We start from the raw sequence: 27,035 nt of genomic DNA on the forward strand, positions 1-27,035 counted from the left end.
TTCCTGAGCAGTACTCAAGGAGCTCCATGGGGAATTCAGGTGTACAACAAATGTCTCCAGAATTTCTGTTCCTGTGTGCTGATCATTAGCCAAGGTAGAATGGAAAGAAGTCTCAAACTGGAGATGCAAAGCCCTTGGCCCCTGGTGAGAAGGGGAAGGTAACCAGCACGGACATTTGGGTGCCTTCAGCACTGGCTGATGGAGGCTGGACACAGACCTGGGCATGAATGGAGAATGAACATGGGATAGGCGTGGGTGGAGAGGAATGATGGTGATCTGTGGCGACAGGGAAGGGAATGGAGGAACCCTAAGAGCGAGTGGAGGGAAAGGGAACGAACCTGAGAGCATAAGGGGCTGACCTGGCTCTGCTGTCTATCGCACTCTGAAACCTCTCCAGCCCCAAAAGCCCCTTCCCTCCTGATGATCCCACCTTCTCCCCCGAGACAGACACACCCCAAGGGCCCCGGGCATCCCCGCCCTTCCCCAGCTCCGTCCGGGCGGTCCCCCGCGCCCCCCCGGCTCTCTGCAGCCCCCGCCCCGGCCCGCCCCGGTCCCGCCCCTCCCGCCGCAGCCGCCGCGGCTCCGGGCCTGAGCAGGCGGCGGCGGGGGCGCCGCGCCGGGCGGGCGGCGGGGCCATGCTGGGCAAGGACTACATGCTGGCCATCGTCCTGGTCAACTGCGACGGTCAGCGCGGGCACGGCGGGCACGGGCACAGCCTGCGGGCTCGGGAGCGGGTTGCAGGACGGGGGATGAGTTGTGGGGCTGATGTCGGGATGTGGGGCTCGAGTCGGGTTGCGGGGCCGGGGTCGGGTTGTAGGGTCGGGTTGTGCGGCCGGTGCCGAGTTACGGGGCCGGGCCCCGAGGGTGGGAGCGGCGGCCGCGCCCGGCGCTGTCCGCGGTGCTGATCGGGGCCCGCGGCGTCCGGCCCGGCCTGGCCCCGCCGCTCCCGCCCCGCCAAGGTCGCTGGGAGCCCACCCGCTTCGGGGGCACCTCCGTATCCACCTCCATATCTCCCCAGCCCCGGAGCACCCCCACCCTCCCAGCCCCGGGAGCCCCGCCCGGCCCCACAGCCCGGCCGGTCGGAGCGCGCCGCCCCCGCGGCCCGGCTCGCTCCGGCCGCGCTGCGCCACGGGCTGGAGTCGGTGCCCGCGCAGGGCGGGGGTGCGGGGGCCACGGCGATCGCACCCTCCGGCTGCAGCCCCCGGGGCACAATCCTCTGCCCGGACCCCGCCGTCCGTCCCGGTCCCTTTCCCGCCCGAGGGCAGGGGAACACTGGGCTGGCAGCTGCGGGCCAAGCCTGAGCCTGGTGCCCCGCAGGGCTCCCACCTGGCAGGCCCAGGCTGCCTCTGCTCGCTGTGCCCTGCCGGGGTTCCGCTGTCCCCCCGGGAGCCAGCGAGGCAGTTCCCTGCACTGGGGTCTGCCTCTGCTGCAGCCTCGCTGGCACCGTGCCATGTTCCCTCGCCAGGCTCCTCTCCCAGCCTATGCATCCAGCTACGCACCCTGAGGCCACCGCAGGACCCTTCTGCTGCTGGGCAAAGCTGTTGGCTCCTCAGGGCAACTGCGGCATCTTTCTCCCCACCCCGTATCTCACACACTCCCTCTCTGCACAGACAACCTCTGGAGCGACCAGAGCCTGGAGACAGACCCTGACCTCCCCCCAGGCTGGAGGAAAATCTGTGACTCTCTGGGTACCTATTACTGGCATGTGCCAACAGGCACGACACAGTGGCAGCACCCTGCACGCAGCACTGGCCCAGGAGGGCACACGGAGGCTGATGGAGATGACGCACTCCAGGGAAGGGTAGGGAATGTGGGCAGGGGCGTGAGGGCTGGTGTTGGATTCCACCCCTGGCAGAACCCTGCTGAAGGGCCCTCTGAGCATGACTGGTCCAGCCTCCCCTTGGAGCACGCTGTCTGTGTGACCCTCAAGTCCTGCTCAGCCCATCCATGTCTGGGGTTAAGCCCTTTGAAAGGCTCCAGCAGGCCCCATCCTGGAGCTCATACTAGTTGGATTCATTTTCACTACCCAGGATGCTCACAAGCTTGTTGCAGTCCTGGAAGGGAGAGAGGGCTCCTACCTGGTGCTCCTGACTGCCTCTCTTGCAGCTCTCACCTCTTTCCTCTTCTCTCCCAGGAATGCCAGGGCCCTGCAGCGAAGCACTCGGCCAAGGACCGGCCCATTCCCAGCCCCATGGCTTCGCTGTCCCGGAGGTAGGGCTGTTCTTGTGCTGGCTTGTTTGTGGGCTGCCATTGATCCCTGAGCAGTGCTGGGTGCTGGGCCCTGGTGCTCCCCTCAGAGCAGTGCCCCATGCTGAAACCAGCAGGACCACACTGGGCTCCCCCGTGGGATGCTTCCCAGCTGGTGGCATGGGGGTCTGCTGGTTCCAGGGCATCCTGATGCTTCCCTGGATGCCCCAGGAGCACACAGAGGGAGCTTCCCCTCACTGCCCCATCCCTCTGCAGGCACTCCCTGTCCTGGCATGGAGATGACTTCCAGCACAGCACAGAGCCCGGCTCCAAGGTACTGCACCCGCCAGCTTCACTGCCGCATCGTGGGCTGTGCTGGCAGAGGAGGAGGAGGGTGGCAGCTGGCAGGGACGTGGATGGGACCCAGAGCAGGGGTGACCACTGTGGCATGGTGAGGCGAGGGGACAGAGGTGGCTGTGCCAGGGGCACTGAAGCCCCTCATGTCTCTGCTCAGTGCTTTGCTGTGCGCTCTCTGGGCTGGGTGGAGATCCCCGAGGAGGACCTGGCACCTGGCAAGAGCAGCATCGCCGTCAACAACTGCATCCAGCAGCTCTCCAACAGCAAGGGCCAGGGCTCTGCGGAGAACCAGGGCGAGGTAAGAGCCTGGGATGGTGCTGCCAGGCAGGGTCCCACCCCAAGGCCGCTATTGTTGAGGCTGGACCGTGCTGGATGGGAGCAGGTGGTAGAGTCAACTCTCTACAGAGGGCATCCCCCCGATGGTCCCAGGTGTAGAGCAGGTGACAGGGCCGTTCCTTGGGAACAGAGCCAGGGTGCCTGGGTGGGTCCTCACACAAGGGAATGGTAACTGGGAAGGGCAGGGCTGACCCCACAGTCGGGCAGAGCAGGCTGGTGGGGTAGGGGTTTGCCTACACAGGGACTGGGTGCTGGGGATGCCCAGGCTGTCTGCCAGGCTGAGGGAACCACTGCCCCTCTGCAGGGCCAGGACCTAGTGATGATTCTGAAGAAGGACACCATGAGCCTGGTGGACCCCCTGGACCGCAGCCTCATCCACCGCCAGCCCATCCTCAACATCCGTGTCTGGGGCGTTGGCTGCGACAACGGCAGGTGCCAGGGGCCAGGGCAGAGCTAGGGCCAGGGGGGTGGCTCTGCCCACCTGGGGGGAGGCACCCCAGCAGTGACCTGTCCCCTCTCCTCCCTCCCACTGCCACCACGGCTGCAGGGACAGGTAAGGGGGCACAGGGCTGGGGGGCAGTGCAGGCAGGGGGCTGCCTCTGTTGGGGTCTCACTGCCTTGCTCCTGGCCTTGCAGAGACTTCGCCTTCGTGGCCAGTGACAAGGACACCTGCGTCCTCAAGTGTCACGTCTTCCACTGCAATGTGCCTGCCAAAGGCATCGCCAAGGCTCTGCATGAGATGTGCTCCAAGGTGGGAAGCAGAGGCCCCAGAGGGTGTGAGCATGGCTGGGGATCTCGGGGGTGAGGGGAGGCTCCGGGATCCCCGTCTCTTGCAGATCGTGGCCGAGCGAGCCGTAGCGAGCAGCAGGCTGCCCCGCGCCGCCACGCTGGAGCCCATCTCCGCCGAGGACCTGCCGCTGCAAGGTACCTTCCCCCAGCACTGCCGGCTGCTCCCCCTGCCCACAGTCCGCCCGTGAGCCAGAGCCCTCTAGCTTGTCCGGCTCTTCCCCTGGAGTCCTTGGGGATGTTGGGGACACAGCGGGGGACACAGGGGCAGCCCCGCTCTCCCTTCCTGGCAGTGGATATCCTAGAAGCAGTGAGGCAGTCGATGCAGACCTACGAGGCGCTGTACATCGGCAGCCTGCCCGTGCCCAGGGCCATGGGTAAGCGCCGCTGGGGGACGCCCAGGAAGCCCCTCCGTGCCGGAGGCGGGCAAGCAGCCCTGCCCTGGCGCTGGGCAGCTTCTGCCCGGCCCTCGCCCGCAGCCGGGGCCGATGGGACGGGGTGTCCCTCTCCCCAGGGATGGATGTGTTGAATGAGGCCATCGAGAAGCTGACGAGGCGTCCTGGGCGGGAGAACTGGACGCCCTCCCTGATCTACGTGTCGGACACGGCCATGAGGGTGCACCCGGCGCAGGTGGGGAGGCAGTAGGAGGCCGCGGCCGGAGCGGGCACGGCGCTGCCCCCGGCAGAGCGGTCCTGGGGGGCGGCAGGGCTGCCCGGGTGGCGGCCAGGGCTGGATAGGCCCGCGGGGTCCCCGCAGGAGCCCGAGGAGGCGGCGCACATCTGGGAGTGCCAGGTGCGGTACGTGACCTTCCTGGGGGTGGGCCGGGACGCGCACACCTTCGCGCTCATCGTGGATACGGGGCGACGCTTCCAGTGCGCGGCCTTCTGGTGCGAGCCCGACGCCGGCACCATCTCGGAGGCGGTGCAGGCCGCCTGTATGGTGAGCACCGGCGGCACCGCGGCCGGGCACGCCCAGCCCTGGGTAGGCCGGGCTGTCCCCGGTGCCGAGTGCCCCGCGCTGCCTCTCGTGTCCCCGCAGGTGCAGTACCAGAAGTGCCTCGTGGCCGCCGCGCCGGGGGCGAAGGCGAAGAGTGCGGCCGGGCGGGGCCGGGCCGGGCCGGCGGCCTCGGGGGACGCTGCCCGCGGGGCGGCCAAGGCGGGGGAGGCGGCGGCGGGGGCGGGGGCCGGGGCCCGCAAGCGGGGACTCTTCTCTTTCCTGGAGGTGTTCCGCCTTCGCCGGGCCCTCCTGCACAGCCCGTAGCGGGCCGGGCCGGGCCGGGGCCGGGGCCGGACCCGCCGGGGAGGAGCCCCCGGCCCCAACCCCGACCCCGGCCCGGCCCCGGCCCCGGCCCCGAGCGCGGCCCCGGCGGGGCGGGGGACAGGCCCGGCCCCGCCCCTCCCGCCCCTCCCCGCCTCACGGGCCGGAAGGGGCGGGGCCGGGCGTGACGTGGCGGGATGGCGGAGTCCTACGTGAAGCCGGGTGAGGGGGCGCGGGGCGCGCGCGGCACTTCCGGGGGGTCCCGGTCCCGGGACACCGCGGGGCTGCCCGGGCGGGGCTGCGGGGCCGCCACCGGGGATCGGCTCCGCCGGGCTCCGTGTGTGGGGGGACGCCGGAGTCGTTCCGGGTGCGGGGAGCGCCGGGAGGGACGTGCCGGGGGGTCCCGCCTGGCGCGGGGGCTCCTCGGTCTCCTCCGGTCTCACGGCGCCCTTCGCTGCTGCAGGGAACCAGGAGCGCGGCTGGAACGACCCCCCAGTTCTCATACGGGCTGCAGGCGCAGGCCGGGGGCTCCCGCCGGACCCCGCTCACCCGCCGGGCCCCCCCTCCGCCCGCGGGGGCACCCCCAGGTCAGCACCGCGGGGCCCCCACGGCCCCTCACCCTGCCCGGCCCGGCCCGGCCGAGCCCGCCGGGAACTGCGGCCAGGCTCCCGCAGCCGCGGTGCTGGGGGCGGCGGAGCCGGGGCTCGGGCCCCCTGTGCGGGGCCCGGTGCCAGCCGGCTCCGAGCTGACGGGCTCGGCGCCTCTGCCCTGCAGGTGCCCCCCGGGCCCGCCCAGTACCCCCGCCGATCCCGCAGCGCCGCCGCCCCGGGCGCTGGGGCCGCCCCCGCAGGGCGCTGTCGGCGCTGCCCCGCGGGCCGAGGGCCGGCCGAGCGCGGCGTGCCCGGAGCAGGAAGAGTGCAGCGTGTCCGCCGACACCGTCCTTGCCCCGCTGCGGGCAGCCCTGGACGCCTGCCGGGCCACGGTGCAGGTGAGGCTGCGGCCCCTCCCGCTGCCCTGAGCCGCGGTGCCGGCGGGACAGTAGCCAGGGCAGCCAGGCAGGGGCTGCCGCTCTCCAGGAGACCTGAGGGGGGAAGAGAGCCGCCCCTGCCCGGGGCTCCCCAGAGCTGGCGGGGCCACATCCCCCTCACTCCCAGCTCACCTCTGCTTCCAGAAACAAGTGTGCAATGACATCGGGCGGCGGCTGACAGTGCTGGAGGACGCGTGGGCTCAGGGGAAGCTGTCGGCACCAGTGAGGAAGAGGATGAACCTCCTGGTGCAAGGTATGGGGTGAAGCGGGCTGCAGCCGCACCAGCAGCAGGCCCTGGGGCAGAGGCACGCGCGGGAAGGCGGATCCTGCGCCCCTGACGGGGCTGTCCCCCTGTCCTGGCAGAGCTTCAGCAGCAGCACTGGGATGCAGCTGATGAGATCCACCGCTCGCTTATGGTGGACCACGTGAACGAGGTGAGCCAGTGGATGGTGGGCGTCAAACGCCTCATCGCTGAGACGCGGGACCTGCCCACCGGACAGATGGATGGCAGCGCTGACCCCGAGCCTGCAACTGAGCCTGTGACTGAGCCCGTGACTGGGCCTGTGACTGAACTCGCGACCGAGCCAGAGCAGGAGGAGCCCTGACAGCAGGGATGGGGCTGTGGACTGTGAGCAGGGCAGTCCCTACCCAGAGCCACCGGCAGGAACAGGGCCCCTGCTGCTGGAGGGAGTCTGGGCACCCCCTCTGCCTCCCAATCCTCATCCAGGAAAAGGGGATTTTAATCATTGCGACATTTTAGTGGCGATTCATTATGTTTAATAAACAGCACCAACCTGCCCCCTCCCACAGTCTCCCCGAGGGTTCTGGCACTGACAGGTCCTGGGGCTCCCAGGGTCAGCAGGAGATGGGAATGCTGGGTGAGGCCATGGCTGCTTCATCAGGCTTGGGCATGTCAGGGGAAGAATTCAGCATCTGGCTGGAGCAGGCAGTAGTGTGTGTCCCTGCTGCACTGGCTGGCAAAGCTTGCCCCTCATCTGGCCCAGCCCTGCTGCAGGAGGGGTCTGGGCTGGCTGCAGAGGCCAATGTACCGACAGCCCCTGGCGTGAGCAGGGTTTGTGCTGCAGCCACAGCCCTGGCTCCCATCTGGGCACAGCTCAGAGTCTGGAACCCAAGAGACGTGGGTGACCTCAGGGAGGTCCAGGGATAGACACATGCCCAGTCAGGTGTTAACTGTGCTGTTCTCCTCGTGTTCATGGGATGGCCTCACCACCTGCCTCCACCACAGCTGAGAACAGAGCCCCAGGCCCTCACTACCTGCAGGGTCACCCTCTGCACCCTCTGGTGCTGCTCACCTCCCCTCCCTGGGGGTAAGGACCCCGCTGAGCCCTGACAAAGACACACACCATGTTAGCACAGGGGTTTCACGGTGTTTATTGATCAAGCATGAGCTCCTAGGCAATTGCACCAGCCACTTGTGCTAGAGCCTGAGGTGTCACACGTCCATCCCCAGCATCAGAGAGGGCTGCAGCCAGCTGGTCACGGTGCCAGCACCTCCACGAGGCCCAGGAACAGGCCCAGCCATGGCCTGGAGACGGGGAGATGGAAACTCAGATGTCCATCTCAAACTGGTCTTGATCTGCAAGGTCACGGATGGATACAGGACCAGGGTTAGGATGGGGCTGACTCGGCAGACAAGGGCAGGCAAGGGAAGCAGGAGCTGGAAGTGGGGCCAGGTTGGGATCTCGCCTTGTGCCATGCCCCGGGCAGGTGGTCCATGGGCAGGGGCTGTGGCCCTGGGCTGCTCACCTGGCATGGCCTCTTCGCTCTCATTCCGCTCCTTGAGCTCCTCCAGCTTGACGAGGCTGGACTGGGCCAGGGATGTGACACCGGGGGTCTGGGGCAGGCAGCAGGGAGGGGTCCTGGCCGCGGGTGAATTCTTGCACTCCAGCAGGAACTTGCGGTCGCAGATGATGCGGGTACCTGCCAAAAGCAGGGGGCTGTCAGGCACTGCTGGCCAGGCCACCCCTGCCCTGAGCACCTCGGCCCAGAGCAGGGGGTGGGACCCAGTGCTCGGCCATGGCTCATGGACACATCTGGCTCGGGAGCCACCACATCTGGCTTCCCAAAAGGCAGCCTGTGACACCTATCCTGCTCAGCAGCCATTCCCCACATAATTCCTCTCCTTCAGGCTCCCAGAGCTCTGCAGGATGCAGCACGAGGGGGTCCAGCCTCCCAAGGCCAACACAGGCCACCCCTGTGCTGCCTGCAGGGCAGGGCCAGTCCTGGGGTACACAACGAGGCCCCGGCCTGCTGGCCAGGCAGTGACAGCTTTGTGTGGCACTCTGTTCCAGGGTGGAGCAGCAAGGGCTGGGTATCCCACGATGGGCACCCTGGGGACCTGTACCCATTGTTTCAGCCAGCCCCCTGCTGCTCCCTGCAGGAGGACAACAGCTGGGTTCAATGGGACATCTTCTCCTCCAGCCTGCTGGGTGTGCAGTGTCCACCTGGGGCACATGCTGCCTCCTCCCCATGCTCCAACTGCCTGCCAGCAATGCCTGAGGTGGCACCAGCCTGTGTGCCATGTCTGCAGCCCTGCTGTCCCCTGTCCCCTGCGCATCCCTCCCTGCAGCCCAGCACCAGCTCCCTGCCAGGCTCTGGCAGAGGGTGCAGCCCAGGGTTCCAGGAGCCCAGAGCTGCTGCCTGAGGTGCCAGTGAGCCCGGAGCTCCTGCTGGGCACTGCAAACATCTTACAGAGCCCACACCTGCATGGCTCCACAGCACCAGGCTGGGCTCTCACCCCAGAGCAGCTTAATTGAAGGCACAGACAGAGTCAGTGCCCACAGGGTGGGCACCTGGGGCTCAACCCAAACATGGCCAGCTCAGGAATGAGGCACACGGTTCCCTGAGGACAGACAGCAAAGGAAAAGGACCTGCTCAATGGCTGACCCAGAGGGTCAGAAGAGGGAAGGAGGACAGGTCTGGGGGAGCCCTGCCACCCAGGGCTGGTGAGCTCAAGTGGACACAGTTAGTGTCCTCAGGCATTAGTTACCCCCACGTTTTCTCTGGATCCAGGCAGCCTGCCCTGAGGGACCAGCACTGCACTCACCAGCCCCTGGCATTGCCACCAAAAGCACAAGGCCCTGCCTCTGCCTGTACCCCCCTGTAACCACGGGGCAGTCATGGTCTGAACTTCGAGCAGGATCTTCCTACAAAACTTGGGGGTTCCCTTTTCCACTTTAGTGGAGGCTGCAGGGGCCACTTGGATCTGGTGCCCAGAGCAAATGCCCATGTCCTCAGAGGGAAGGAGCTGTGCAGGGAAGAACCCAGCAAGGGACCTGTGCAGCAAAGAGCTGCCTCCGTTAGGCAGGGCTGGGGTGGCCAAGGCTGTTCCAGGTACAGCCCCATCCCCATCCCCATGCTGGGTCTTGCCCCCTGGTGTCATGGAGCACACTGTGCCACCTGCCCTGGAGCTGCAGCCCTCCAGGATGGGGAGACAGTGGCTCCCCAGGATGGGGCAGGAGGAGGTGGCACTGCTTGTTGCAGCCAAGGACCACACAGAAGTGGAAACCCTGCCCCTGCCCCTGCCCCAGAGAGCACACACCTACTGCACCACAACACTGTTTCCAATACAGCTGCTGCTGACACGTGTCCCCTGCCCATGTCAGGGCATCAGACTGGGTGAACCTTAAGGTCACTTCCAACACAAACCTTTCTGTGACTCATTCTGTGTGTATCTCCTTTGGTGTTGGCACTATCACTGGGGCAGCAGCAGTTCAATATTTTTTTTAAATTTCATCCTCAAACACCAAGAGCAATATCTGAACCATCCAGTAGTGCTTCCAAGGTTGATTTGCCTGTGGTACATAGATACTGCTTGTGCACTTTGGGTTTTCAGTACTTCTTTATGCTTTTATGGGGAACTCTGCTGCTGCATGTAAGGATTTGTCTGGATAAGGTGGAAGAAGATGAAGTCTCCACCTGGTCTGAGATTGATCCATTGGATTAGACATTACGTGCATTGGAATCTCCTGCTTAGTAATGGATTCCATGTAGTTACTGCATTGCTTTGAAGCAAAAGCAGAACTAAGCACAGTCCAAGTGCAGAAAGTGGAGAACTGGGTCAGGAGCTAACGTACATCTTAAGCAGCATGCAAAAATCCTCTTTTTCCTCACAGAAAGGGCCTGAGGAGCTCTTAGCAGATTCACAGCATCACAAGAAGCTTACAACTGAACCTATTACATTTGCCTCTAATGGGAAGCACTTTTCTAAGATCTGCTTCTGACAGGTGAACAACCTTGCATTCACCTGTCACTGTTGTCAGCTCTTCTTTGCAGCCCTGGGCAAAACCTGATCTCTCAGGTGACACCTGCCAGAAGTGCCAGAAGCAGCAGAACTAATCCAGAAGGAAAAGACCATAACACAGAAGCAGGTTCACACCAATAAAAGGCTCACAAGTGGCAGGAGCAAGAACTCTGCAGACCCCTGTGGCTCCAAACTCTCCCAAACCAGACTGCTTCCACGTGCTCAGGACGTGACCCTGGGGAGATTTGTCACCAGGCACGGCAGCAGCTGCTGGGGACAATAACATACAGCCCTTTCCAAAATTCTCACACACAACCTATAAATGCTGTTTGCCTTTTATTGAGTATTCAGGTAAATATTTCACATTAATACAGGCTACATAAAGTAGAGCCACTATACGACATGAAATTTACTCAGCTTTTCCTTGTAAGTCTGTAAACAATTATACCATCCTAAAAGGTCAAAATCATGTCATTAGCTAGTTCTCTGTTGCATACAAGGAGCATTCAGTAGTGTTTAGCCAAAAAGCACTAGTTTTGTCTGATTTTTAAGTTTGAAGTGGCTAAACTAACTGGAGAACAGAATCAGTTTGTATAGGTAAGTCAATTTGTTCTTATACAACGGGCAATCAAGATTCCATTGTTACAGCCCACAGAAAATTTCTTAATTAGGCACATGAAAACAATCCCCAGGGTTCTTCAAGGTCATAAAGATTCCCAAACCAGGCTATAAAAGGACAGACCCCCTTAAATCAGTTGACGTACTTGAGATGCATGTTTCCAATGTGAGGTGCCCAGGTGCCAGGCCAAATCTACAGCAAGAAATAAAAAGACAAATCTATTATAAAAACAAATAAAGGTTCCTTTAACAGTGTTTTACCACTGAGGGCGAGCATAAGGCTTCCCTCAAAATAAACCAGACTGTCCAAAGGCAGGAGCTCTTCAGCTCTGGCCAAGGTCTGACTGACAACCTGCAAGGTGCCGAGTATGGAAATAAACCCTCTCACTTGTACCAGTCCATTACCTGGCTGAGCAGTCTTGAAATGCTGCTTGTTTTACCTGGAAGGTTTGGTATCAACAGCACCATGGATATTTTATGAACACATGCACATACACACACATTGCAGGGAAAAGTCATGCAAACAACCTCAATCCTAGGTTCAAGGAACAGAAAAAACCAAACGTGTCACCCAGCCAAAACTGGGTCTCACAGCACCACATAAAGCCCCAGGAAAACACAGGTGGGAGAAGACAGCCACACTACCTGCTGAGCATCAGTACATTCTGTTGAGTTCTGGACAACTTTGATCATGGGATTCCAGGCAGGATCTGGAGTATGGAGCCCGTTAAAGAGGGGCCCTCCTGGGCCATCTGCCAGCTGAGGGTGCGAGGGTATCAGAGTGCCGCCGTACATGGAGATGGGCAGGCCCTGAGGGGACAAGAGAGCTCTGGTGAGGGACATGGGGAAGGGACATGTAGGAGCAGACAGAGCCAGGTCTCCTCCATAGGTAATGTTCCACTACTGGCAGGAATCTCAGCACTGTCAGGGAACACTGGGGCAGAATGTGGAACACAGTGATTTCAGAGCTGGAGATTCCAGCCAGCTTAGCCATTTCTCTGAATTTACACCTAGCAAAGGCTGCAGCACACACAGAATTTTCAGGTAAGCCCACAAAGCCAGGGCAGCTGAACACTGTGACCTCACTGTTCCCTCCTCTCTGCAGCACAGGACAGCCACTGTGCATACAGGGCTGCACTGAGTTGACCAGACTGGGTTGAAGATCTTCCCTTATTCCTAATGGCCATCTAAAATAATTCTGCCTATTCAGAAAGAGCAAGTTACAGAGCACCTTTCTGCAATTAGGAGAATTCTATTCCTGTGTGTAAATGGCTCTGCTTTGCCACACAGATGGGAAGACTACATGCTATGGCTCTTTCTGAAACATGCTGGGAGTCCCCTCCTCCTGCCATTTCCCTAAGGAAGGTATGGGGCATTGTGGCCATGCTTTGTGCTGAAAGCATTAAGCAAACTTGTAATCACCCTCAGGAGCTGGGCAAGCTTTGTGAAATATTTCCAGGACACTGAGCTTCTGAGAGACAAAACACTGAAGGGTGATGAAGGCATTCAGCTACTGACCAGAGAATATCTGCAACCTACAGACTCTGGCTTTGTTTAGACCTGCCTCCAGGCTTGGGCACCTTTTCTGGTCAGTTCTGGGATGAAAGAAGGTTCAGGACTGGGATAACAAGCAGTGGCAGCAAAGGCACACACACACAGGGTGAACAGGCAGAACAGGAGATGCAATAAAGTCAGGCACTGGTCATTTAATAAATCCAACTCTCTGTAACTTACTTTAGAAAAATCCACAAAACTATTTGGCATAGGTTGGTGGAAAATATTCGAGGGAGCCACTATTCCAGAATCATCTCTCTCCATTGGCTGATGCTGAGAAAACGTGCCCGGGTCTGACAGCTGCTGATGCATTGGGTGACTTCCCATGACAGGCTGAGACCAACCCGACAAGCCTTCTGCAAAGAGATGAAAAATGGCTGATGAAACTCACTGCAGACACTTGAGTAGAATTCAGCAGCTGCACACACCTAAGGCCACCCAAAGGCACCCTGAAAACACACAGCCACAGAGGGATCTCAGGTATCCAGACAAGGGTGGAGAAGATGGGGACTACCACGAACTGTGAGTTCCACATGTCCACTGCAAAATGGCTAGAATCCAACAGAGCTCCCAACACTACCTGTAAGCACATACAAGCTTTTCTTGAAAACACACAGCAATGCTGAGACACGAGTTAACCAAAGTGTGGAGGGCTTCACTGAAGCATATAACAAATGCAGGACTCAAACGTTTGTATTGAAAGTTACCAATGGAAACACTCTACACCTCAAATGCTGCACCTCCTCCTTTCCACAAAATCCAACTACCAGGAAACTGAACGTAAAACTTCAGCTGTTTCAAAGTCATTCTTTGGGAACCAAGGCTGCCTGGAACAGAAGTTATCCCATACTGTTCAAGAGTCATGAGGAAATCAGTGCAAAAACCAGCATCCACAGCTCTGTGTCCCTGGGTGCATCAGCTGCACCTCGGCTGACACTGTAAAATGTGAGTGGAAAACAAGAGAGAAACCTGGACAGAGAGAGCTAACAGTCAGGCCTGGAAACAGCCCCCTTAACAGATAGAAATTGTTTACTCTAAGCTCTGGATCATTCAGAGGACTCTGTATGAGGTCTCTGCACCATTTCAGGCTCACAAGTGTCTGGTGCCTTGATCCAGGCGGGTGAGAACCACCAGCACCAGGAGGGCAAACCACAGCGTTTCCATCAGCCTGTGCTCTCCCACCACTGCCAGCAACTCTCCCTGAGGATGTTCCACAAGGGAGTACAGACTGTGGAGCTTTACTCCTCCTCTCCAACCCTCCCTGCAGACACATCCCTCCGAGAGCCCTGCAGCGTGTGTGCAGCAGACTCACCAGACACGCTGTTGACGCCGAAGGACCAGATGCCGCTGTGGCCCACGGGGGCAGTGAAGTTGGTTCCCAGGGGCGTGGGGGTGACGGAGCCGCCCTGGCGGATCCTGGCCAACCTCTCGGTCCCGATGGGAGGCGGCACCTTCCTGTCCGGGTTGGTGTTACCTGATTTTGGCTGGCCCAAGTTAGCAGGGGCAGAAGCAGCTGAGAGGGGCGAAGATGATCCTGAGGAAACTGATGGGATAGGAGATTCACCTGCTGAAGAGAGTATTTCTCTTGCTTAATGACACACAAAGTAGCAAGCGTAAATGCCATCCCACTTATTTCCCCAATATTATCTCAAAGCATACGATAAAATGTTTTAAAGGCTTTTTTTGGCAAGTATTCAAGTTTTTCACAGAAATTCTATCTAAGAATTATTTGAACTCTAAAATCCACATTATAACACAAATGCTTTCAGCCATCAGAATCATGATATTCTCATGACATAGCGGTGTATCTAAATTAATTACAAGAAAGAATAAGAAACATGGAAGAGTTTCAGGAAGAGGTGAAAACATCAGCCAAATACCATAAATATCTAAGCAGCCTGGTTTTGGTATCCACCACTTCCAGCAGAAGAGAAATCAGACAGCTTCCCAAAGCCACAGGTGTGACCCAAGAGCATAAAGTCCCGCCAAGTTCAGAAGCGTCACTGACTCTCCTTGGTAAATCCAACTTCCTTTGAGCACTCATTTAAACATTTTGGTTCTTAAACTCAGAGTGGCAATGAAGTTGCATGCAGTGACATGAAAAACCTCTTCAGCTAAGACTCTGAATCAAAGACCCATATTTTCTGTAAAGCTACTTCCATGTTCTTTCCATTAGGAGGAAAACCCACTGTTACCTTGGATGATGCTTAGAGATTTTGGAACATTTTAAGTATAATTCCAGATCCCAATTAAAAAAAAAAAAAAAGAAAAAAAAAAAGGCAAGTATAACTTCAAACCATGGCAAACATGACATTTTCACCTAATATTGCACTCATACTACTTAGAGGGGCATCTTTAGCTTGGTGTAATCACCTCCACTCCCCCACAGCTTCATTGCTCTCTCCTCTCAAGAACCTACAGTGACTCATTTTTCTGCCCATATACACCTTTAGTAATGCTACCAGAACTAGTGGCATGGGAAAAGCCCCACAAAAAAGCACAGCTTGGGATTTGCACACCATCCTCACAGCTGCTAAAAGCAATTGGAAAGCATTTTGTGCATTACTGGGTAAGTTCCCCTCAAGTTAGAAATCTACTAAAGACAATAGCTATGAATTTATAGTTAACTAAGACAGACCCATGAAGTTCCTACATGAATTTGTTGCGCTTGTCCAAGGATGTGGTGAAAAATGCTGTCTGTTAAAGCTGGGAGTCCCAACAGGCGCTGGCCCTTGAAGGTAAACCCGTGCTCCTTGTATGTTTGCTGAAAAGCCTGTCAAAGGACCTGAAGAAGAAGTTGTAGAGCTGTTGGATGGATCTAGAGAGGGTAAGCCTGAAATAAACATAAATTCGATTAAATATCTCTCTTTGGGAACCTGCTTCAAAGCACCAGAGAAAGCTAGTGCTCCAAATATAATTAAAGCATCTCATCACCGTAGGGGGCATCTGCACATGGTAAGGTGCATGATTCTCCCTTAGAAACCGCAGAGGCATTTCTGGAGGCTCTCTGGTTTGGCCTCAAGTTTTAACAAAAACAGCCATCCCTTTGGTCACTGAAAGAAAATGATCTTAGCAGGGAGGTCAGAGCAGGAAAACTGGGAGTGGCCACAATCTTTGCTTACAAAAAGCCACCCAAATCCAACAGGGATCCAGGGCTCTGTGAAAGTCCCAGGGGAATCCAGCAGCAGGGAAGCAGTTCTCTGCAGGATGGGCTTTGCCATCCCATAGACACCTTCATGTAGAGATCAGTCAGAGCACGCTGTGGCCACAGAGACAGGGCTGGCGTGGCACAGCACCACAGGGGAGGGGGCTGCTTCCTCCAGGGACATGTGAGAGGAAGAGAGACCTGGAGAAAGAGCTCAAAGTCCCACAAAAATTACTAGCAAGGGTGAATTACAGTTTTTTTATAAGCCAAAGCTTTTAAGTACTTATCCAAAATGCTGTAAAAGCTCTTATCACACGTTATTACCTGAAAGCAGAAATGGGCATGGCCATATGTTCACCTGAGTTTAGGGTTTAGTTTCAAGGGCCTATTAAACAAGATTAGTTTCAAAACCACTTAAACATTTCAAAATGACCACAACCAGGACCAGCCTATGTTGCTGCAGAGTGAGGTTGAAGGTTATCTCTACACACACCCCACCACAAACAGCAGTGCTGCCAGGCAGTACATTAGGTGAGAAACTAGAGGGGCACCTTTCAGTGCCTGGACAGTTCCTGAAAGCCAGGTCTTTTCCCCCAGTATTATCAACCAAGTCAACCTGATTTACTCCTTCCAGAAGTGCCAGATCCAACCTGCTCACATGGACAGAAATTATTTGTTGGAGTTAAAGGAGGTATTTTTCTCACTAGCCCAAAGGTTAAATTGAGTAGTCTCCCTTACAGCCAAGGAGAAACACATCCCCCTGCTGCTGGAACATGGGCTGCTTAGCTGAGGGACCCCCAGCATGGGAGGACAGTCTTCCTGGGTTTGTCACAGCACAAACTCCACACTCTGAGGAGGATGCCAGTGCCTGTGGCTGCAGTGTGGCTGAGCTGAATCTGTCTGGAGCTGCAGCCTGGCTCCAGCACAGAGCTCAGGCCTGAGCTGACAGCAGTGCCTGCAGCCAGGCCCTCCCTGGGCAGCTGTGGAGCCACTGACTGGACACTCTGGGCACCCCTCCATCCACAAACCTGGCTGCCAAAAGCCCCCCCGGGCACTGATTCCATCACACACCAAACCACAAACTGCCAGCTGGCTGGCAAACCACCCAGATCTGCCCCAGACAGAAGGGCAACAGAGCTGCTGATACCCTGGGTGCTGCTGGGTTCCCAGACAGAGAACAAGGCAGGGATTGGGACAAAAGCAGCTCTCCTGCAGGAGAGGGATGCCCAGCTGTCTTCTGATGGCTCAGGAGGCTGGTGGGTACACAGCTTTTGGGGACACAGCTTGTAAAGTGCAATGACTGGACAGTCAGGACCACTTCAGCCCTGCTGAATATGCTCCATGGGCTGAAGGGAGTGTGACAGCCAGAGATGCAAAAATCCAGGAGTCAGGTCACAAAGAAAACTTTTAAACTTTATCTTGTCCTTCATAAAAGTGGATGAAAAACTTTGCTTAATATTAAAAATGGTTATTCTGAACAGTAACTTACCAAATCCTGACTGCAATAACAAGCTTCCTATTTGTGTACTTACCAAAAAAATCAGGTTTTCTAATACTAAAATCTTCTGCAATACCATACTCTGCACTTACCCAGGCTATGAACTCAAACTCCTCATTGCTCTCTGAATGCATAACTGACCTTTGAGAGGAGTGTATTGATCTCACACAAACTCTGCTTAAAAATCAGTTTATCAAAGATCCCAGGTAGATGTTGGTTACTGCAACATCACCTGCATGTTTACAGAAAGGGCCACAACACTTGGTTACTCAGTGTTAAACAGAGTTCAACCATTTCATGCAGTTCCATACTCATGTCCTGCTTCCTAAGCTGGCATATTTCAAGTTTGTGATCTCTTTTAAGAAGCAAGGTCTCAGACTCCTTAACATGCAGAGGACAGAAGTAACAAGCAGATTAGTTTAGGTCTTCTCCACAGCCTCCTCCCATGGCTGGGCTAAGCCTGCCCTCAACTGCAAACTGCCAGGACAAGAGACCTAAAAATGTGAGTCAAATAGGCCATTTCCAGAATGGATCCACAGCCAGTGAGATCTGCAGAGATATCTGTGCCTCAAAGGAACTGGTGAATCAGAGAAAACTCGAGCTGCAGCTGAGCTCACCCATGAACAGGAAAAACAGACTACTTGAACTCCACCCTGAGGTGACAACTTGTTAAGAAGAAGCTGGTTTAGTGCACACCCAAACTATATTAAATCTTCACCAAATCAGTTTAGAGGTGATCCCTTAGAAATATTGATTTGTGGAAAATTTTGCCATGGGCCAACTGTGTAAGAGAGGCACCAAATGCAAACCTCTGCTCCCTCAGGTGTCCCTCCCCCAGCTGAGACCAGAGGATGGGTGTCCACCTGCTCTGAGGCTGTTCCCAACCCCTCTGACCACCCAGAATTGCCAGGCCAGGCCCTGGCTGCTCCCTGTCCACTGTGCTGCTGCTGGGCAGAGCATGAGCAGCAACCAGCCCTTCTCCCCCTTCTCAAAACCTCACAAACCCTGTCACCAAGCCCTGTGCAAACAGCCATGGGAGTCCCCAGCTCTGCCAACCCTGGGGCCTGAGCCAAGGGCAAGGTACATTCCCCTGGGACAAGCTGGAGAATGAGAGGGGTGGGCAGACCACACTTAGCTCTGAGGGAAGGCAACAGAGAAGTCCTCATCACTCCTTTCCTCTCTATCACACCTTCCAAACATCCTCAAGCTCCCTTAACCCCCCTACTCCTGAGACATCTAGATTCTGAAACAAAGGTGATCAAAAGCAGCAGGAAGTAAAATGACATTAAATGAATCAACTTAGAACTTGACTAATCTGTCACCTCCTGCCCAACACAATTTTAGCAGCACACTTCCTATTTGCAGGTTTTCTTCACTTTGCAATATCCTAATCAAATCCTAACTCAGGAAAAGTGTGCTCTGTCCAAATATTTTTGAGCTTCAGTTGAGAACTTCACACATATCTCTCCCAAAGTCAACTGTGTGAGTTTTCCTTGGCTATCTACCTAACCCTTGTAATGGCAGAAACAGATTTACACTGTTTTTAAAATACTTACAGTCACTTAAGGATATATAAAGTATACAAGGATATATAAAGTAGAAATACAAGAAGTTTTCCCCCATTACAAACAGATGATCTTAACATAAGGGAACAGCAAAATACTTTGCTGCTGTGGGAAGTCCCTGTCACCCATGTTTGCACATGCAGGATGCCATCATCAGGGAAATCAGCAAATCCCATTTGCCATAAGTTTACTTCCCCAAGAATTATTTTAGCAACAGCCAAGCCCAGTTCAGAGCACTGCAGAGGAAAAGCTGAGCCACTGTCAAGTGGTACTGGAGCCTGCTGGGGGTCTGGCAGCTCTTTAGTAACAGTCTCTGATGAACAAGGTCCAGTTACTTCATCTGACACATCTGGTTCTGCATACTGCACTGAGGCTGGATGTGGCACAGAGTTCTAGGTGTGCCCTTGCTTTGCAGAGCAGTACAACCCAAATTTAACAACTGAGAAAAGTACAGTCACAGCAAACACCCCAGTTTTGTGATTAAAGGCAGTAAGAGAGAAGTGTTCTGGTTTGCAGAAGTCCTGCACGTCTGTCAAGCAACTGAGAGGAAAGGGAATGCTGAAGATCTACTTTCCTTACCATCACATCTTCCAAATGCTCCCTTCTCTTTTAATCTGAAAGTCTAATTACTTGACTTGTCCCAGCCCAGCATTAAAGTCCTGAAGCTTTAGCCCAAACACCCAACACCCACTGTGTGGCCAAGGATGACTCCAGAGCAAGGCTCTCCAGATACCCAGCTCCAGGGCACCCCACAGCCACCATGGCAAACACAAAGGGGTGGCACAGAAGAGATCTCTTGAGGGTCCCTTCACCCTAATGGGCGCAGTTGGTTGTCTGCAACATAGTTTGAACACTGAGAAGATAAAAATCCTGTAGGCAGAGCTCAGCAAGGGCAGGGAGCTCAATGTCAGTGTTCATAACCCATTCCAAACAAATCCGGATGTGCTAGTACTGCTGTACTGAACATCTGAATAAAACACCCCACACAGCAGCACACCAATAAGCTCCACAAAGTAAGCTTATTAAAATCCCAGAGCCATATCAAGAACCAAAAGGCACAGAGAGTTTCCCCTCACTGAGTCAAGCTGGAGTCTCACATACAATATGGAGCACCTGTATGCAGTCACTGCTGCAGCTGGAACCTGCAGGAGTCCTCGGGTTTGGTGTCACCCCACACTGTGCTCCATTCCAACCCAAAACCTAAAATTGATGCTACACTACAAGCAGGTGGGAGCATTGCTGTCTCACATACAGGACAAGCAATGCAACATCTGCAATCTTCCCAACTCCTAACAGCCCAGAAGAGCTGAAGAAAAAAAATAATCAGCATTTTAAAGAGCACTTGGAAAAAACAGGCCATCCTCATTACATGAACATTCTCCAGCTGTCATTGTAGACTATTTCTCCATCAGTATGATGATCAAAGTGCAACGGCTGAAGAAATGATTTTGTCCAGAACATGATCTTAATGACTTACCTACAGGACTAGTTGAAACCCGCTGGGAAGGTGGCCTGAAACCAGGAGCCTTGGAGTTGTCGGGATGAACGTTTTCCACATGTCCTAGCACAGAGTTATTCAGAAAGGTAGACTGAACAGTGAAAGATGGGTCAGCTGCTGCTCGGGTAGAGAGTGGACAGTCTCCCCACGCTTGGTTAGCTGGCACCTGGTTGCTATCAAAAAGACTACTAAAGTGATTGAAGAGCGTTGCTGGCCCAAAGGCAGGAGGCAATGATTTGTTTGCTGGGTTAATGTGCATCTGAGAACCGTTCATAACGTTCATGGCTGACGAAAGCTGCACTGCAGCAGGTGGACCTTGAGAAGGTGTTAAAGGAACTTGATTCGTAACAAAAATAGACTGAGGATCTTGATGGAGGTTTGCATTTGGTACCACTGAATAGAAAGAACCTCTGGACTGCATCCTGTGAGTAACTCGAGGTGCTGGTACAGCTACTTGAGGTAAGTTACTGTTGTCCTGATTATCTGCAACAACTGACCTGGGCGATGCTAAGCTTAAAGGAGCAGTTTCTGAGCTGGATGAAAAAGGCATTGACATGGAAGGGCTGAGCTCGGCCATGCTGGTTGGCAGAGCCTCATCCTGCGCGCTGCTGGGTGGTGCGGGACTGCCGGCTGGGCGCGTTTCGGTGCCCGCAGAGCTGCTGCTGGCTGACACGCTGCAACTGCTTGTGACTGAGGCTGGCGGGCACGCGCTGGTCGGAGGCTGCTCGGGGGTGGGCACCTTCTCCTTGGGTGCAGAGACAGCTGAGAAGGAGTCTGCCTTCAGGGCAGAATGCTGCGCTTGCGGAGCAGTAGATGGCAGAAACGCCGTGGGCACTTGCCCGTTGTTAGCGGGGGCTGAGGAAGCTGAGGGCAGAGTGCTACAGGTGCTCGTCACAGTTGAGATGGCCGTTGCTGCAGCGCTTGTCTTGGGGACGCAGGCAAAGAGCTGCTTCCTGACCGAGGAGGGAGTCCTGTTACTGGTCACACACAGAGGCTGCGTGGAAGCAGCTGCAGACGAGGCGGTAACGGGACAAGTGGACGTGGCTAACCCGGGAGACTCTGTCTGCAGAACGTTGCCATTCTGACTACCCACACGACTCGAGCTGTTATGCTTTGGAGAGCTGTTCGTGCTGCCAGGGTTAACTGGTCTCACTGGGAATGGTCCCCAAGTGTTCGGTGAAGGTGAAAAGGTTCCTCCAAACTGGGCCATAGGTAAGCGAGGGTGCCGGATCTGTTGCATAGTTTGAGCAGCCAGCAAGGCAAAATGAGGGTGAGAATAAGCGAGAGGAAGAGACACTGGAAAAGACGAGCGCACGTTGGCTGGGACATTCTTGTTTAATTTGTTAGGAGGCTGGAAAGTCGAGAGTGTTGATGACTGCGACGTGACCAGAGGTGGTGCTCCCAGGGGAAAGGAGTTCTTGTTGGAAGCAGTCGCAGTGCTGACTCCAGATGAAAAGTTTGCATGGATTGATTTGCTACTCGAAGCAGGGGTTCTTATATGAGTTTTAGGAATCAAGTCTTCCAGTTCCTTGGCAGGATCTTGAATAAGGGCATTGATGAGTTGCACTGCGTATCGCGTGGACTCTGTACCACCCCTAGATTAAACACAAACAGATTTATCTCCTGCAAAAGGAAACCCCACTTTGTGCAACATTCTGTAGCTTCAATCTTATTCTGATCTGTAACTCTATTGTAAGTTTACTGCAGTAAGTTATTTCTTGACTTCTGTGTATCTTAAGGATTATCTTTGAAGTTGACTGTCAGCATATCTTGGCAGCAGGAATGTATGTGCTATTGTAGAACAAAGAAGGTAAATAGATCCTGCCTTAGAAAGCAAACAAGCTTTTCAATACATGACACTGTGGAGTAACTCAAGACTTTCATTTTGAGATACTGTACCTTATAGTGATCATTCTCTCTCCATTCTTATCTTTTTGCTTATCCACATCAATGTGGGCACCAGTGACATCTTGAATTGCTGTGATGTTGCACCCACCTCTTCCCATTATTCTAGATACGACAGAAGCTGGGACTGATAATTTCTTTGACCTATATCACAAAGATCAGAAATCTGTGAAATGCATTCAAACTTCAAAGACAGACAAAACTCCTCTGCTGTCTGACAATGGCTGAAGCAATATTCTTAAGGGTAGTAAGAGGTTTACTGCTGATCCTTTCTTCACCCTTTGGAGCCTCTCTCAAAGCCCCCCACTTAAATTACTCATCATCCCCAGTACCTGACAAGGATTCTCCAGTAGCATTTGTTCCACCACTACTGTAACACAAATATATGAGCCTCACACTACTTCAGAACCCATTCTGGATTTTATCTTATCTTGGGTACCTCTCCCAAAGTGAGACAAATCCTCGGCTTATCAGTACTGCAGTACTGCTTCAAACATAAAAGCCCACGGCTTGACTACTGGGACTGGTTATACCAAGGAGAAGATGGCTTTCCAGTGATCAGCTCTGTGGTACCACCTGCATCCACAACCTTTCAGTATCCACCTCTTTCAGACCTCAAGATCTGGAAGTGCAGTGTCACCAATAAACAATGGTGGGTGAAAGCAGGTGAAGGTGTGCAGTGCTGTGATTTAGGGAGCTGCTGGAAGCCCCTGTGATGGCAGCATGACTTGCAGAAGCAGGCTCACTGTCAGGCCACAATGCTGCCACCAAGGTCAGTCAGTTCAGGGTTTTACTGGTTCATATGGTACTGGTGGGTCAGAGCAAGCACACAGTTTTTGGAAGTGTCTGAACACAAGCTCTGCATGCACACAGACCTCAACTGAGGTCTCTAGGCCTCCACTGCCCCCAGACTTTAAGGTGTGTGGGACCTCTTGCACCCATAAGCTGCTTTCAGGCTTGCTACTGATGTGCACTGGCTCAATGCTGAACAATCAGAGGGGATTCAAAGGGGTTTCAGAAATCACAGCACTCACAGGTCCCCACCACCCTGTGGAAAGGCTGCCAGCTTCACCTAGCTATTCCAGTCTTGGAAACTTGTAAGTAACTTGATTCTCAAGGAATTATTTGGCACTTAACAGGACTTGGAGGAAACCTGTTTAATTTAAACATCTAAACACACGGAAATGTTCTGAAGCAACACCTCATGTTGCCAAGGTGTTTTTTTCTTTCCCCCATTCCTGCCAGGACAGCACACTACAACCCTTCCCATCCCCAGAACCCCCAGTGCATGCACCAGCTCTATCCCAAGGCTGTTTTGTGCTTTGAGTTCGCTTCTCCACCTCCACTTCCAAGGTTCCCTTCTCAAGACAGACATCACAGTTACTCCCTCCCCAAACCAGAGCTCCATGCTCACCTAAGTTTCAAGATCACCTGTATTGCTCACAGGGCTCCTGACTGCATCTTGGTCTGCTTCCACCCCAGCCCACTGGGGACCTCTGACAGCCACTCAAGGAGGTTTTCTCTTCCAGGAGAGCCCACTCCAGTGTCCAGACTCCTCCCACCCATCATCCACAGCTGTTTCCCTCCCTCCCTCCCAAGGCTGATGGTTTTCACCTAGAGCAGTGTCCCCAAAGTACCTTTTTGCTCCGGAGCAGCAGCGCCCTCCTCTCTGCAGCTGAAATTGCTCAATTGGCGTTGGCTGCAGAGCGTTGCTGGGGGGAGGGTCTTTCAAAACTCTGCCCACTTGCCTGTCAGGGGCAGAAGGGATGTTTGCATTGGTTACTTTGATAGACATCCCTCCTGGCTGGGGGTCACTCTCAGGGAGAGGGAAGAAGAATTCTTGTTGAGGCCAGAGAGGCTTTAGCAGAAGGAGCTCCTGGGCACTGCACCCACACATCCACAGTCACCAACAATGCTCTTTGGCAGGACATGCTTCCATCAGTCAGGGCACAGCAAACACCAGTGCAGAACCCTGGATGGGATGTTCCTTAGGGCATTCCTCAGAAGAGACAGGGCAGGCTCTGGATGCATGTCTAGAACACTGCCAAGGCCAACTCAAGAGGCAACACCCATGTGAACACTTGAGCTGAGCCAAGGAGACTTGAGAGGCCCAGGAGAGCAGGAGCAGCCCCAGGTCAGAGGGGTCAGGGCTGTCTGAGGGGTTCCTGCCTGCATCACTCCCCAAGTGAGGACCAGGCTGCCACCACACACCCAGCAAGGCCACGTCACTGTGGAGAGCCCCATTGGTGACCACATCAAAAGGCAGAGACCAAACCAACTCTGAGAGTTCAAACATAAATTTTCATATTAAACTGCCTTTTTAACCTTTATTAAGAACACTCTGTGGCTTCCACTAATCCAAATGCACTATACAATTACATTCTTTGCAAATAGCCTAAAATTCTCCAAAATTAGCACATCTTGTCATTGCCACTGCTGAACACAAAACCAGGAGGGTTTCCTAAGTGCACTCAAAGCATCTAACATTGGTATGTTTGTGCTGTATTCCTTTTTGATAAAAAGAACAAAAAAAACCTCAAAGCCAGATGATCATTCTAGTTCCAAGCAGTAGAAAAGATAAAGATTAGAGATACTGGGGTGTTAATGGCCATACAGTAAAACCCAGTACATTTTCAAAAGAAAATATTGTTTTACAGTAAAACTTTAAATCTCACTGTAGCTCCAAGCACTCACTGTCAGGTAACACAATATTCCACTGAATCAGTGATCAAGGTCACTGCCCAAAGTACAGTGAATTTTGGCCTTGAAGGGATCATTTTTCTCACCTCTACTCACATCCATTCTGCCTTTAGTTCATGGACAATCATCTGCTGTAGAGCTTTTCACTGCCCTCTGCTCCCTTCCCCTTTTATCTTGTCCCCACATCCTTTGCTCCACTAAAGTCACAGTTTGTCTTTATTTTCTGATGCCAAATACAACGTTTATGTCATGTTCACATTAAGTTAGTGAGGAGCTACTAAAAATTAGGGCTGCAATTAGTTTTCCCAGCACTGCAAGAGCAAGCAGGATAGATTTTCCTGTAAGTTAATTCTTCAGATATATATAATCTTGCTGGACAGTCTGTATTTGAGAATAATTTACAAGCTAAAAAGCTCACAGACAGTTTTAAAACATAGTATTAAAGTCTTTACCTTCTAACCACTTCTTTCCAGCCTTCTTCTCTTTTCTGGCCTCTTTTTGGACTGGTCAGATTCAGCTTTACATTTGGAGAGCTCAGAGGCAGGGAAACAGACTTATAAGTAGTCGACAAAGAATTTGAATGACCTTCACCATCAAGTCTGGGAACAGAAATTCAGAATAAATTGCAAATTACAGAATAAAATGACAGCATACAGTTTACATTCCTGCAGCTTAAAACTAGTAGCATGAACTGTTTCCAGAAAAACCACCTCTAACAAAGAGGCAGAAGGATGCATTTAGCTTGTACTGCTGCAGTGAACTGCACAGGACCCCAAGGCTCTTGCAGCAAACCTTGGATGAAAGGTCCAAGGCAGAAACAATCTATGTTCAAAGAACAGAACAGAGACAAATTTCAATTTTTAACACTCCTAATGGGAGCCCAAAACACACACTCTCTAACCACAAGGGTTGGTGAATCCACTCATTCTGCATCTAACCTGAATCTGGGGAAAAGTAGGAAAAACAAAAATATCCTCTCTTCCTACTCCCAGACAAGTGTCTCAGTCAGTCTGACAACAGCCCTGTCTCACTGCCCTTCTTGATGCCACAATGTCTGTGTTCTTATTGAAGCTGGCCTCTCTGTCAGCCCACTGTCCTGCAGATCAACCTCCCTGCTCTCTCACCTCCCTTAGTGCAGAAAATGGAAAGAGAAAACAAAACTATGGGGGATCAGACTTGTATTACTTAGATGTAAAAACAAACAAAGACTACAGACCCACAGGGGATCTAAGCTTTCTGACTCAGACCAATGACCTCTTCAGAAAGTGGTGTTGTGTAAGTTATCAGCACATCCCCAGGCAGCTGAATGACCCTTTGAACCATTCATGTGGCCCCTACATTCCCTGAGTTCCTGTGACTCTCACCTCTGGCTTGACAAGGTTATATCAAACTGGCCATCAACCTGGCAGGTGAAATGCTCAGAATCATCTTCTTCTCTCCTTAAAAGAAAGAGATTGCAAGTCAAATGAGTTAATGATGAAACCATAAAACAATCAAAAGGTAACAAAACCACTTCTGTGTGTGGATGATTAGTAAAGCTGGCACTTCCTTATTAAATTCCCAGCATATTCACTTTAAGATCTATTCTAACAAAGCTAACAATGCAACATGGATGCTTAAAAAGTGCAGAGAGAAAAGGCCATTTCACTCAAGTAGTATTAAAAACTGGCCAACAATGCCAAAAATCTTTTTCTAACAAGAATTTAAAGAGGTTGTGTTCAACAAACTTAGCACAGCTTTGCAATTAAAGCAGCCTCAGTCTCTCTAGGCTCTGGGAATGTAGAGTTGGTGTAGAGCTTAAGCAGAACATTGACACTGGCATGGGTGGAACCTTGTGAAACAGCAGGGAAGGAGCAGAGCAGTCTCACCTGGTTGGTGTTTTGGAAGCTGAGGTGCTGTTTTTATCTTCCTGAGAGGGGATGAGCAGTGAGGCATAGCGCCGCTCCGAGGAGTTCGTGTCCATGGTAAAGTTCAGCTCCTGGCTTTTCCCTCCACTGCTGCTTTCACTGTTGCAGTCTGTGCTATCCAGGTTATCTGAGTCACTGTTCCCACTTGCACCACCACCTCTTGGCTCTCCATTTATTTTATTTTTATCTGCTTTTTGCTGTGCTAGAGATATATGCTGATCTGGCAAAATTATCTGCATATTCTGAGGAGTCTCTTTTGTTTTATTTTTCTTATTTTTTCTGTTTGTGCTGGGGGTAGTCACCACATTAGCTCTCTTCTTCCCAAAGGCATTTGTGAAGGTAGTTGAAGTTGCAGAAATTCCAATTGTAGTTGTAGTAGTTGCACTTGGAGGCTCTATAGGAACTTCTTGCTCCACTGAAAGAAAAACAGT

General features: G+C 53.9%; 3 protein-coding genes across 12 annotated transcripts in view; 2 read left to right on the forward strand and 1 right to left on the reverse strand.

Annotated features, from left to right (window-relative positions):
- The first annotated feature begins 580 nt into the window (after window positions 1–580).
- On the forward strand, window positions 581–4,926 carry APBB3 (amyloid beta precursor protein binding family B member 3). The gene is made up of 13 exons (XM_030957288.1): window positions 581–684; window positions 1,611–1,801; window positions 2,135–2,211; window positions 2,464–2,521; window positions 2,702–2,842; window positions 3,185–3,312; window positions 3,428–3,433; window positions 3,517–3,631; window positions 3,717–3,804; window positions 3,960–4,043; window positions 4,181–4,296; window positions 4,423–4,605; window positions 4,705–4,926. Exons 1-13 carry the CDS (start codon window positions 636–638, stop codon window positions 4,924–4,926), a joined length of 1,458 nt encoding a protein of 485 aa, XP_030813148.1. The 5' UTR covers window positions 581–635.
- A 194-nt stretch (window positions 4,927–5,120) lies between these two features.
- On the forward strand, window positions 5,121–6,773 carry SRA1 (steroid receptor RNA activator 1). The gene is given in 6 exon segments (XM_030957767.1): window positions 5,121–5,145; window positions 5,387–5,417; window positions 5,419–5,510; window positions 5,739–5,911; window positions 6,095–6,203; window positions 6,314–6,773. Coding segments are annotated over 6 exon segments (672 nt in total). The 3' UTR covers window positions 6,556–6,773.
- A 255-nt stretch (window positions 6,774–7,028) lies between these two features.
- The window catches only part of LOC115908880 (ankyrin repeat and KH domain-containing protein 1-like), a 100,439-nt gene continuing 80,432 nt past the window's right edge, over window positions 7,029–27,035 (reverse strand). Inside the window, exons 26-38 of one of the 10 annotated variants that reach the window (XM_030957760.1) lie at window positions 26,566–27,019; window positions 26,062–26,136; window positions 25,150–25,296; window positions 23,635–23,745; window positions 21,992–22,141; window positions 20,072–21,687; window positions 15,025–15,171; window positions 13,699–13,953; window positions 12,567–12,742; window positions 11,478–11,642; window positions 10,979–11,025; window positions 7,718–7,891; window positions 7,029–7,547 (exon numbers count right to left, since the gene is read on the reverse strand). In XM_030957760.1, coding sequence (XP_030813620.1) covers window positions 7,738–7,891; window positions 10,979–11,025; window positions 11,478–11,642; window positions 12,567–12,742; window positions 13,699–13,953; window positions 15,025–15,171; window positions 20,072–21,687; window positions 21,992–22,141; window positions 23,635–23,745; window positions 25,150–25,296; window positions 26,062–26,136; window positions 26,566–27,019 — 3,497 coding nt within the window. In that variant the 3' untranslated portion in view covers window positions 7,029–7,547; window positions 7,718–7,737. Of the gene's footprint in view, window positions 7,548–7,717; window positions 7,892–10,978; window positions 11,026–11,477; window positions 11,643–12,566; window positions 12,743–13,698; window positions 13,954–15,024; window positions 15,220–20,071; window positions 21,688–21,991; window positions 22,142–23,634; window positions 23,746–25,149; window positions 25,297–26,061; window positions 26,137–26,565; window positions 27,020–27,035 lie in introns of all 10 variants that reach the window. The other 9 variants (XM_030957755.1, XM_030957758.1, XM_030957757.1 and 6 more) reach the window with 9 other exon arrangements.

This window comes from Camarhynchus parvulus, chromosome 13 (genome assembly GCF_901933205.1).
Source record: "Camarhynchus parvulus chromosome 13, STF_HiC, whole genome shotgun sequence".
Lineage (NCBI taxonomy): Eukaryota > Metazoa > Chordata > Aves > Passeriformes > Thraupidae > Camarhynchus > Camarhynchus parvulus.